The sequence below is a fragment of the Lonchura striata genome, chromosome 8, assembly GCF_050655825.1.
Source record: "Lonchura striata isolate lonStrDom1 chromosome 8, ASM5065582v1, whole genome shotgun sequence".
NCBI classification, from domain to species: domain Eukaryota; kingdom Metazoa; phylum Chordata; class Aves; order Passeriformes; family Estrildidae; genus Lonchura; species Lonchura striata.
In genome coordinates this window covers 7,726,210-7,739,423 of record NC_140710.1, presented here as the reverse complement: position 1 = coordinate 7,739,423, position 13,214 = coordinate 7,726,210, and the positions used below count along the sequence as shown (strand labels likewise).

Sequence of the window (13,214 nt, the reverse complement as noted above, 5' to 3'; positions counted from 1 at the left end):
TAAGGGTTAAATTAAAAAAAAAATAAGCTGCTCTTCTCTTTCAGGCTCTTTGATTTTTTGCTTCCAGAAGATGCCATTTTTAAAGTCTATGAATGTGGTTTCTACATCAGCTTTAATCATGACCCTTAATCAGGCTCTGCCATTACATTCTTTGAGTCCTCATTGCTTCTGAACATAACAGTAAAGATGCTTAGTGCCACCATCCCATTTTGGCATGAAATTTTAATGCACAGAGATTGTGGGATTTTTCAGTACTTGTTGATACAATTCCACTCCCTGCCTTTTTTTTTTTTTTTCTTCCTTCTTTTCTCTTTTTTCCTTCTGATCTTTCTTTGAACTGTAATGTCACTCCTCTGCTGGCTTGGTTTCCTCTGTTATTAGTGTATAATTTTACACTGCTATTCCAGTGCTGCCTGATTGAGATGCTATTATGTCAATATTCTCATTTAAAATCAGCATTTCACTTTACCCATCTTCATTGCATACACTGGGCTAATTGTCCACTGGCTCTATTACTGCTATCTCACACCAGTGGAATAGCATGAGCAGACTTAGTTAGGTCAAACATTTGGCCAGCTGTCTCTTAGTCATTTTTGAATACTAAGAGCTCTTTTGTATCAAATAAAAAAACCCTGGCAGTGGCTTTGCCCCTGTGTCTTAAAAGGCAAATGCAATCCCAGGAAAATTGAACAAAGGGCATGGTCCCAACACCTTCTGAAGTGGGAAAAATAAAATGGATCAGCTCATTGCAGGCATTTCCACTTGCATCCTGCGAGCAGCCCTGACTCTAAGAAGCTCTGGCAAGAGGCAGCTGGAATTGAGTGCTGCATTGTGCAGGAGCTCATTCTCCTGAGTGCTCAGCAGTTCAAATGCAAGCACTGAAGCAGACTTGTCAGTGACCTTGACTCTGACTCACTTTATAGAAGCACTTGGGGAAGAAGCAGACGCGAAGGGGGAGTTTTTCCATAAGTGGCTAAAAAAAAAAAATCTCAAACTCCCATGTCTCACTGAAAAACTGAGAAGGGGAGGAGAAACATGAAACCAGAATTACTGAGGAGGAGCTTAATGATCTCTCTCAGACTCGAGGAAACTCTCAATGCAGCACTGAACATGTCAGCCACTCCCTGATTAATGTTACTTAAAATTTAAAAATCCAAAACCCTCTTTCCCCAGTGCAGATGATAAGAGGAATTCAATAATATCACATCCGTAAGAATTACAGAATGTATAAGCAGGAAGAAAGTGCAAAAGAGGGAGAAAAGAATCCATGCTGAACCCCTCTTGTACACCCAGTCCAAAAAAAAGTGTATTATATAAAGGGAATGTTTTCCTCCATTGGCAAGGGGTAAATTCTTTGAAGAGATGGCTCTGATTCATCAGCAGGGTGCCGACAGATGCCCCCAGAAAAATAGAGAACATGGCTGTACATCTTCAAAAAACTATTTTAGGAGACACTATTTCCTCAGAGGGATATTTGAGTTGTGTTCAGCCCCCTAGGCACATCCCAGGAAAATACAACCGTGTTTTGATGGTAGAGAGGATACTAAAGCTTTGATGGATAATATTTTGATCCAAGGTAAAAGAGAGGAGTTTGACTAAAGGCCCTAAAGAGCCATGGAAAGAGACTGAGATGCTGAGCTAAAACTAAGAAAGCAGCACCATAAGTTCCGTGTAATAGCAATAAAACACCTGGAAGAGAAGATAAGGTGTACAGTAGATCACTGCAAAGTGGAGGTCATAACTAACATGCCTGCCCCAAACAAAAAGCAGCAGCACAGAGATTCCTCAGAATGGCAAACTCCTGGAAAAAACCCCAAACCGGTTCAGATGTTTGGAGCAGTACCAGATGGTACTACACACAGACACCCACGTCACAAGAATTAACAGAACCTGGGAGAATATCAGAGTTGAGTAAAGGGACCCTTATCTAGAGATATGATAGAGAACCACACACTGATGTGTCTGCAGTACTTCATGCAGACATCTAATTATCATGGAGAACAACAGATTAGAAGTGTCAGGTACAAATGAAAGCTGGCCCTTATTGTGTTGAAAAAAAGAAAATTTTAGTCACTGGGATTACAAAAATTTATCCTTCTATGTGTTATTTGTTTTACCTGAAACTGTTCCTATTCTAGATAAAAACATTACCAAAAGAGATAGCAAAAAAATACTCAGACAACCAAAGAAACCACAACCTGAGTCAGAGATTACCACGATGAAATGATTAGCACAATGACTGAGTACAAACAGAGAGAAATTTGGTAGCTGTAGACACATTTCAGACTTGTTTCCTGGAGAGTCTGGAGTATTTGACAAAAATATAGTGGAGCATCACCCAGAGCTAGACTGCAAACATGCAAGTATGATCAAAACAAAACAAAACCAGCCAAAAGCCTGTCTAGTTTAGATGAAATGTGATTTATAATTTCAAAATATAAATTTTGCTTAGCAAAAAATAAGACTATTAGCACTGGTTGGCTTGAATAGCACTCCCTTCCTTGACTATCACTTTAACAATGAGGCAATGTTAATGATTCCTAAAAGTTACCAGAGAAATTATATATTCACTTCTACATATACATTTATATTTATGAAGATTTACATGTTGAAAACAAATCAAAGGGAAGGGACAAAAATCATAGATTGATTGGAGATGAGAAGGAAATCTGTAGAGTTTATTGAGTGTATTCAACTGCCTCAAAAGGGAATTAACTCTATCTAAACCTTTTTCCAATAAATACCTGTAATAAAACCCTGCAGTGGCAAAGATTCAGCATCTCCTGCAAATAATCTGTTCTAGTGTAAAACCAGCTCTGCTGTTTGCAAGTTTCTTTGAATACTGTGTGTGTTTAAAGGACTGTGGGAAGAAAGTTGCTAAGATCAGAAGCCTCTTCACCAGGTATAAACATAGCACAAATTATTAGATCAAGAGAGAATGTTTATCCAGGAAGTAGAATTGTTAAAATTGCATGAAAGGAACCGAGGAGTTCTGAACTCTCACAGATAAGATTGCTTATCAGAAAATGCCATAGCTACCAAACTGATCATGCATACCACCTTTGCTTCTGTCAGCAGATACCATATTTATCCTTATTTAACAATGAGCAAAGTTTAATGGGAATACTTTTAGACAGCCTATATGAAGTAGAATGTTAGCTAGAGCATTAGTAACTCTGATTATGCTGGTCCAAGAGGAAGATCTTCATCAGATTGCTAAATTACAGCACTGAGAGAAAGGGTGTTCTTGCTACTGTTCAACAAAGGACTGAAATAAGAATGATATTTTCAAAATACTGAAAAGTTACACTTCATTCAACAGGGAGCTGCATGAGAGAAGTGGTACAGGGCACTTCTGCAACATTAAAAAAATGGCACAAACATGAGCATTGCCATAGCAAGGGGCCACAGGGCTATCCCAGCTGAACACATACTGAGCTTCAGGAGGAGAGAAACAGGAGGCAGCATGTTGGCCTTTCTGCCTAAGAACCCAGAATAATTTATACTGTATTATCCTGAGAATTGTTGGCAAAAGATGGTGCTTGGCAATGGCTGTTTTGATACTGGAGTAAAAACCATCAGGTACAAATGACAGCCCAGGATGTCTGAGGGATTCTCTGAGTATCGTTTCCTAGTGTGCTGTTAAAATTCAATATTGAGTTAAAAATGATTATTCACTACTACTGAGATGTTTAGCTGGGGAAAGAAGTGTAGGAGCTCTGCTAACAGCAAAATGGAGCCAGGTAGTGTGTGATGTTACAGAGCTCATTACCCTGTGCTAATCTGCTATGGCTCCCCACACCAGATGATGCAGACCTCAGCTGATCTGTTTGGCTCCAAGTGAGTTCTGAGCAACACCAAATCCCAACCTAAAGCCTTTCCAGACATTTATTAACATCCAAACTGGCTTCAGCTAGAATGAGAATGAGCTTATCGTTTTCTAGTAAAATATTTTCCAGTTTGCTGCTCCAGTTTATAACAGAAGCAGGGGACATGATGAGGGAAAAGAAGAATTTTTGAAGAGAAAACAATTGCTTGCAGTCATTCAAATGTTAGATTAGAAAATGCTACTTGAGGGCTTATAGCATAAGAAGCCTAAATGTACAGTTTTGATGTGAAAACCTTGCAAAATCTGTTGTTATACTTTACTCGTCAAATATCCAGTATCACACTGGTGGTAATACTAACAACATCATTTCAGTAGAGGAGTGGAAGCAGAGTCTCTAAGATTGACACACTTTACAGGACTGACAAAAATAAAATTTATGTCACTCTCCAGCAAAGCACACACATTTTGGAGACCAGCTGCATTTTCTAAATGTGGAATTGTCTGGTGAAGAATGTGGCACTGCCCAAAGGAGAGGGGATATGAGGTCACTAAAACAATGCTGCCACTGGGGGTAGTTGCAACCTGCAGAGTATCAGTTCCAGGATTCCAAATCTATGTTTTGTGACTTAGTTTTCCATAAAAATAGAATGCTTCTCTCAAAGTATGACAGGGATAAGAGGAAAACCAAAAATCCTGATTTGTTTCATTGCAAAAGTTGAGGATAATGGGGAAAGTGGGGGGTTGGATGTGCTGCATGTGGAGCAGTCCCACAGCAGCACTGCTCCTGCACTGTCACAGCTCCCCTCCTTGACAGTACACTCTAAATGGTGTTACTGGAGACCTAGAAAGGATGTAGGTTCAACAACAAGAATTGTTCAGTGGGTGGCTTAAATGTGTCTGAAACAGAGCAGCACAAAGATGGGCACTGATGGAGGGACTTCATCGAGCATCAAAACCCAATTGCATCTTGGAAAGAGCTGGGGAGTGGTGTGGATGGTAAGAACACCTGCTGAACCTTCTGACAGCAATGAAAACACAGAACCAGAATGGCAGAAACAGGAAATGGAAAGGAAGTCTGTGAGCACAGCCAGGGGAAAGGGGTTGTACTCCTTGGCAGTGGGGAAACCTAGAGAAACCACCTGGCTGGAGAGGACAGGCAGCTCTGATGAGTTACAGAGGAGGGAGACAACGTGGGAGTGTCATCTGGGAGCTCACCTGCTTCACACAGCACTCAACCTTCACCCTCACCTGCTTTCTGTTATCAGGGCTTATCAGTCACAAGCTGGAACTCAGAGATCAGGCCTTTTTCCCCAAAGCAGCTCTCTCTGCTGTCTTCCTGCAGCAGGGAGGTGCAGGATGCTCTGAGGGGAGCCAGCCCCATGAGGACACCTATCAGCCTCTAAAGAAGGCCTGGGGAGAGATGATAACACAGGGGACTATATGTTCAATAACTTTGGAAGAAAGCAAATACATTCTCCTGAAGAGGAGCACAGTCATCTGCTGAAGAATCCAGTTACACTGACTTACCAGGCTAATTCCCCTATACTCTTGCTGCTTGCCCACTCAAACCTACCTGGATCAAAAGGTAGGCCTCCTCAGAGACAGGAAGATTGGAAAATAATGATTTTGTTCAAATCTGAGCCTGCACATGGGATCTTAAGAAAACCTCCTCAAAAACATAAAAGGTGTCATTCACCCTTAAATAGCAACCCTCCCCATGCCTTCAGTATTATGTTTACTCATCCTATCTTATTACTAATGCTCTTGTCAGCAGATACCCCCAAAAGCCCACAGGCTCCTTCCCTCCCTCTTTCCTGTCCACAGCAATAGCAGATTGCCATCCTCTATCAGCTAATTCATCAGCCCCTGTGGCAGATGTCTGTGTGGTGGATCTAAAGGTTCCAGCCCAGCAGATGACTCAGATTTTAGCATGCTGGGGCTTTCATTTTACATTGAAAACTTTCACCCAGAATAGTATTAAAAGTATGTAAGGGCTGCAACATCAAGCACTCCAAAGTCAGGAACGGATACAGAAAAGTCGGTTTTGCAGAAATAATTTAAATTTTAATATATGTGTGCATGACAAAGGAGATTCTAGTTAAGGAGCACATCCCAGGTAAGTGGGGTTTTTTGGACGGGTCTCTGGCTCACTCAGGGCACAAGGTGAACAGCATCTAGCAAAGGAATCATCTGCTTCTAGGACTCCAGCTTCAATTCAACATGAGGTGGAAAACAGGAAGAACAGAAGAAACACAGAAGAAAGAACACAAAGTCCAGTGTTGCAGTGAGAGTGCCTGGGAGCCCTGAATCCCACGTCTGCATTTTTACTTGGGAGGAGCAAATTACTTGAAACAGATTAATCCCAAATGGTCAGTCACAGTCTATTCCTTGTCTCCTAGGTCCTAGGAGAGCCAAATTACAGAAATAGTCTATCCCAATCTTCTTTGCAAGCATTGGTTAGATGCAAGTGCAGGTATCACTCTGCTGAATGACATGAAACAAATCTGATTCCAGGCATCCTAAACCATCTATCACAAATGAGTAGGTGTGATCATAAGTGTTTCCTATCCACACAGGGATGAAACATTTGTCTCTCACAGGGTCCCCCCCCAAACTCCACACATCTGCAATGCTCCCAGGGTACAGCAATGAGCAGAACAGAGCCTGCAGGGAGATGAACAGTTCTGTCTTCAGAGCAGGATCTGCATAGGACACAGCAAACACAGGACAAGGCTGCACAATGAACACTGAAGTTAAAACACTGAGTAGCTGCTTATTATGTGGGAGTTTTCCTTTGGAGAACTCGGTGAGGGAGAGGTCTAGATGGGAGAATAACACCAGCACCTGTAAGTAAAGACCATATCACAGTGCTCATGTCGAGGGGGCTCAGCTGACACTGATCATACAGCCTGAGTGCACCCACTAAATCTGTTTTTAAAGGGTGCTGGAATGGCTCACATGAACATTCTTTAACAAACTGCAAACAGGAGCCAGCTGAGCTGGTTTAAACAATGCATTCATGTTCTGAGATAATTCTGCTACCTGCTCCAGCACAGACAGGGAAACCATCAACAGCTATCATCAGGTGGAGTGGTGGGTAGACATTGCTTGCTCATGTATGGGTAGGCAAAGGTGCTTGGGAACAGAAATATCCCCAGCCAGCAGCACATGATCTAGAGGAGACTATCACTTCACTATCTGCAACACTGATAGCATTAGAAACAGCTGAAAATATCCCCTCACTCCATGTAGGTCAACATAAAGACATTGATCATCAGAGTAACTGTGTCAAAATCAGTGGCAAGGAGATCAAAAGCTTCCTATTGTTCTCTCATTTCTTGACCCATCCATTTCCTCCTGAGGGCAATATGGTCCTTACAGACTCTGAAACATTTTAAAAATAAAATAAAATAAGCACACTTTGTAAAACTCAGAAGAACAGTGAACCACAAGTACTTTGGATTATTTTTATACAGTAACTACAGCAAACACTCAGCCTTGGAACACTCAGTGCTGGAATCACTGTAGCTGTGGCATTGTGTGTGTGTGCCTCATACCCACTTCACTTATTTCTGTGTCACTCATCCTCCCTGCTCCAGAATGAACTTTTTTTCAAAGGAAAGAGCTTATCTCCCATACTGCAGAGCAGAAGAAAAATCCTCCTATGCAGCAATATTTAAAACATGGTTTTATGGTCTTATGGCAGCTAATTTTCCTTAAGTGATTTAAGGGAATGAATACATCTAAAAGTCCTGCACTGAGCTGTTCTGCAATGGCAACATGAAGCCAAACTTTCTCTTTCTTTAAACAACACAGTCTCCTGTGGACAGCCCTTCACAGCAGATCTTGTCTGCAATGGGAGGGATGAAGGTTATTTTTTTATTACATAATTTCTCAGGGAATTGGGTTTTGCATCTAATTTCATTTTCCCCAGTGTGGGGAGACTTTAGATGAGGAGAGGGTGGCAGGACAGATGTGTTCAAATGCAAAATGCCTGATGTGGCACAGTCTGACACCAGCTCTCCTGCAGCAGGTCACCTGTGCATGCAGCCACCCATCTATCATGTATTAGTCATCTGAAAGTAACACTCTACCCCTGAAAAGCACCTAAAATTTTTAGCTGCCTGAAGGGATTTTAAGCAGGTTTTATTCTGGCACTCTGTCATAACTTAATAAGAGCAATCACTGCTAAAGCAGGATGGTGCATGGACATGGCAGCTGGATTGTCTCCCCCTTTTGCCCCAGCAGTTTGGATATGTCTTTTTCATACCAATATTACTGGGATCAGAGGGTCTAAGAATCTGGCATTTCCTGAAAATAACACTAATCCCATATAAAACATTGCATTGCTGAGCATCCCTGAAACTGCCAGAAAGGCTGGTGTTGACAAGGCCAGACAAAAAGGTTTTTTTGGTTGGTAGCTAATTCACTAAGAAATGGAATTCTGAAGAGGGACCTGAACTTTGCTGGTACCTTAATAAAAAAAAATTCTATAGAGTATTTAAAAAAAAAATAACCTTGAAAATGAAATATTATACTTGTGTTTAAAAGGCTCCCTTTTCTTTCCCTCAGAAAGAAATGAACTGGAACTGGTTCATCTCACGCTGATCACTGGGGAGAGTGGGAGACAGAAAGATGGAGGGAAAAAAAATATTTCCATTTCAGATCAGCTCTCACCAAACAGTTCTTTTGATTTTTCATTTTAGCCACCAAAACAAATGAATTCATTCTTCACACATAGGACAGCTGGAAGCTACCAGAATTTTCAAATATTCCTTAGAATGGGATGGAGTTGAAAAGTACTTCCCCCTACCTCCAAGAATAGCTTTACTTTACTGACAGTGAATTTTAATAGTGCCAGGATTTGCTGCCTTACTGGCTACAAGCACTTGCCTACACCCAACTTTCTTGTAATGTTTCAAGACCTCTTCATTATTGGAAAGAAACCTCTTCTTACAGCAATCTGCATGCTCACTCCATTGTATAGAGGGAAAATTTTCTTGCTTTTTGGGATAGAAAACAGAGGAAAGACAAGGCTGGGCCCAAAGCTCCTTTCTGTGCCTTTCCACCATTATCATCATCACTTTAATAGAGTTTAGGAGCCTTGGTCAGAGGCACAATGCAAGGAGCAAGGTGCTGCAGAAACAGAATAGAAAGGCAAATTCTGTGCCAAACAATTAGTGGTCTAAGGAAATATTTTTCATGCAATTGGATTCCAGTCCATATGTAACAATCTTATCTATTAACCTATCTTCCTTTACGTAAAAACTCCTCTGTACAGGTATTACTGGAAGATAAAAAGTCCAATTAAGATGTATTGGGAAAACCAGGAGTTAAATTAAAGGAGGTCTTATCCTGTACATGATGTAGCCAGGGGTAAGAATCCTCTTTATTTATTAGCAAGGCAAGCTAGGTCCTTTTTCACAGAAAGAAAAAGGAAAGAAAGAAAAAACAAAAGGAAAAATTAGCAAAACTTCAGGGACTTAAAGATTCAAATTACCTCACCATTGTGAGAAGCAGAAAAAGACAAATACCAGGAATCCTATAATGAAAAAAATAATAATCTATAATATCTCCTCTTATTTTTGGTAGTGATTTTTTCCTACCCATCTCCATTTTTTCCCCAGCAGTTTTTCTTAGGTGCCACGTTCAATAATCCTTCTGTGCTTTGATGTCAAACATTCAATAGCTGTCTGCCTCCCTCCCACTCCTCTTCTCCATATTCTCCTCAATCCATCTCCTCTGATTAGCTAAGATTTCACCTTCAAGAACACCTCTGCTTCTCTGAGTGAGCATGAGTGCGTGCGTGCATTTATATAATATTTGCAAATATTCTCCCCTCTTGCACTGCACACCACTCAGTCACCACTGCCAGAGCCCCGGATTAAGCATCAGTGCCATTCCCTAATTCATTTTGGGGGGGCCTGCTGTTTTGAATCCAGCTCAGAGCATGAGAGCAGCTCAACAGAATTTAGGCCCTGCTTTCAGAATTATTTCATAGTTAAGCTGAGCTGAACGTCATTTCAGGCGCTTTCTCCGCTTCTGGCGCTGCCTGTGCCCTGATGTCCCGCAGTGGGGCTCGGTCCCTCAGCACAAGGGGGCTCAGCAGCTGCTGGCCCCACTCACCGGGTTGTTGTACATGTCGATGATGAGCTCCTTCACTCCGTGCAGGGTGGGATGAGCCCACGGAGAGGGATTTGCCCAGTGCCGGTTCAGATCAAACCCCATCAGCGAGCACCTGCACACACACACACAGAAAACAGACACAAAAGCTTAGCAGGGCTGCGGCCCCTCCTCGGATCAGCTGCAGAATTAGGGTTCTATTCTGTGGCTGAAGCAGTTAAACGTTGTTCTCATGGGGGAAACAAAGCAAACGTTCCCCTGAGGAAAGCCTGCAGCAATGGCACCTTTCAGAAATAACCAGCAGAATATCAACTGGAGCAGCTCTGGCCATTCAGCCTTCTTCCCTTCCACAGCCTGTGCTCGCTTTATCCTTTGCCTTTCCCCACTTTGGCAGGCTGGCCCTGGAACAGCCTTGCCTGACCTTGGAGGTTCCCTTCTCTTTGGAGCTCTGGCTGAGGTTCTGCAGCTCCCAGGCTGATTCACACACTGCACCACCAAACTGGACCTTCAGCTTGTCCTCAGTCAGGTTCTGACTCAGCAGGGCTGTTCAGAGCCTTGTAATCAATGGCCATTAGGTTTGTGCTTAAGGGATTTAAAGCATGAATGTCATTGTTCCACTAACCCGAGGCCTCTGTCTCTTCCCCTCCTGCAACTGCCCACACCAACCAAATCAAAAAGTTAAAATGCTTATTAGCCATCAAATCCTGTAGGCATTGGAGCATGGATGCCGCCTTGGCTTTTCATTCCTGCCCTGACTCAGATCCCTGCCAGGACACTGTCCTGACTTGGATTCTGCTGCTCACAGCCCCACAGAGTAGCATCCAAATTCTTTGTGAGGCCACACTGAAACTCAGTAGGCTGTTGATAGAGTGAGCACCAAAATTTTAAATTTGAAATTTGAAAAAGAAATCTGAAAGCTGGACATGGCACAAATAGGAGAAGGGGGAAATCAGGTCCCTTGCCTGCTGCAGAGATCACCTAGAAAATCTTTGGCTACTGATACATGCAGGAAGAGAACTTTCTCAACTAAAGCTAAGCTTGGGATGAGTTGGGTAAATTCTTGCTCAGGACTTCTACAGAAGACCATACAAATAATAGAAACCCAAGTAGAGATGCAACTTCTTCTATAGTTAAAACAAACAAACAAAAAAATCAACCTTGCTGCTAAGCCTTAAAGCTTCTCGAGAAAAGAAGAGCTTTCATTGATCCCATGTCTATTACAAGAATGTCTGTTCAGCCTTAATCTTTTAAACACACCTATGCAAACAAGAGATTCACTCCAGCAGTGCTATCCTTTGAAAAAAAAAAATCTGAGAATCTGAAGACCCAAACCATAGGTTTAATTGGCAAAGAGAAAGGAAAATAAAACTAAGAGAGGGGAAATGCTTAAAAAAGTGAGGGGATGAAACCAGAGGATGAAATTCATTTCCAAACCTGATGAATAAATATTTTCCTATGAATCAGAGGATAAAAAGTTAATGTTACATTCTTTTGTAAAAATTCTTATGGGTATCTGAGCAAGCAGGAGCTGCTTTGCTCCTTGGGCTGACACAACCCAAGCATCAGCTCTCTGATGGGAGCTCAAACACCCAACTGCAGCTCTGCAGCTCCATCACTGCTGCCATGGACAGCTTGCTGGGGTGCAGAAGCCATCTCCTTGTCGTGGTGACCATTTCTCTGCTTCTATAGAAACCAGATGAATTTTTTTCCTGGACATTTTAAACAGCTACAATTCAACAGACAACTCAGAAAGTTGCTGCCATCTTACTCCACAGCATATTGTGTCAGAATTCTCTCTTTTCTGTTTGTCTGCATGTAAACTCTCTGCACTCAGCTCTACTAAATCCTATCTTCTTTTGAACTCATAGACATTAATAAAAACCAGAAGTACTTCCAGAGACATAGGTGGAATTACACAGGATAAAACTGGCAGAAGAGCAGAATGAGAGAAATGAGTTTTTCATTTAATAAAAGCAGAAACTGCCATGAGTTTTACTGTATTTCGGCACAGTTCCCAAAAAAACAACATTCTTACTGTAAAAAAACTTTCTTAAGAGCTGCTCAGAATCGGAACTTTATATATATATAGTTAATGTGTCACATTTGCATTTTCTTTGAATAATATTTAACACTAGAGAAAATGAGCATGCTGTCAATATTAAATTTGAGGTTTGGGACTTTTTAGATAACTTTATCTAAGTCATCCCCATAGAGAAAAAAGGTAAGCAATACCAAATTTTTATAAAATCCTAAATATGGCATTGCAATTTGCAGTATTTGGATGTGTCAGGAATGTCTGGTGATGAATCTCATAGTTCATTTAAAACAACAAGGACAGTTGAAAATAGTTGTCTTTACTTGAAAAGACTTTATAAACAGAAGGAAGCAATGCTTAGCAAACAAGTTATTCATTTGGGAAGTTCCTTTGAGCTCTGTTTAATAGGAATCCAAATTAATTTTCAAATATCATTTAGCTAGTCTTTGATGTGGTATATCATATATTTATCAATGTAACAACAATTAATTAACTTTCTGATGTAGGCATTACTATTTCTTTCCAGTCTGAAAACAGTGTAATATTTTCTCCCCCCTTCCTGTTTTCAAGTCTTTTTTCTTTCCTTTTTGCCTAAAGACAAATTTGTATCTACCACATTCTCTCTTTATTCATCTGCTGCAAACTTGTGGCCTCTCTAAGGAAACATCAAGTTGTGTTCCTTGGTACTTCAGATTTGATTATTGACTCTATTAGATGTAGAACTGTCTCTCAAAGCTGATGTATATCAGGACATGACCAAAACACACGGCAAGAGTCTCCCACGTGCCCATTACAGATCCTGCATTCATTTTATTATCTTTCTCCCAGCTGATGTGATCTCCCTCATGGCTAATGCCTCCAATGCAAGAGCATGAACAGGATAACTTAAAAATCGCATCCTGCACTGCCTTTTAATTCATCCTCCCAGTCTTAAACCAGTTAATTTCTGGAACACTTTGCTGCTGGTTCCACTGTTTGCCTGCTGCTTCAAACACAGGGTAGGCAAAGTAGAAATACAGATATGCTCTGGGAACAGCAGCTCCATGGTGGGAAATGAGCGTGTCCTAAAAGAATACATAATCTCTCAATATTTGAGACCAGCTCTTTTACTCAGAGTGCAAGTGTTGTCATTTGCTTCACTGCAGTTTCTCACATGGCTGTAAGCGTTCCCCTAATTTAGAAAGTGCCTCCAAATCTGCCCTATACAGATTAGATTTATTTTGTGCT

At 41.3% G+C, this 13,214-nt stretch overlaps 1 protein-coding gene across 3 annotated transcripts in view; it reads right to left on the bottom strand.

The window, feature by feature from the left end:
- Positions 1 to 13,214, bottom strand: part of BEND5 (BEN domain containing 5) — an 879,444-nt gene that overhangs the window by 134,654 nt on the left and 731,576 nt on the right. For all 3 annotated transcript variants that reach the window (XM_085585667.1, XM_085585666.1, XM_021529103.4), the window contains one exon: positions 9,956 to 10,067. In XM_085585667.1, the coding sequence (XP_085441793.1) occupies positions 9,956 to 10,067 (112 nt within the window). The remainder of the gene's footprint in view (positions 1 to 9,955; positions 10,068 to 13,214) is intronic.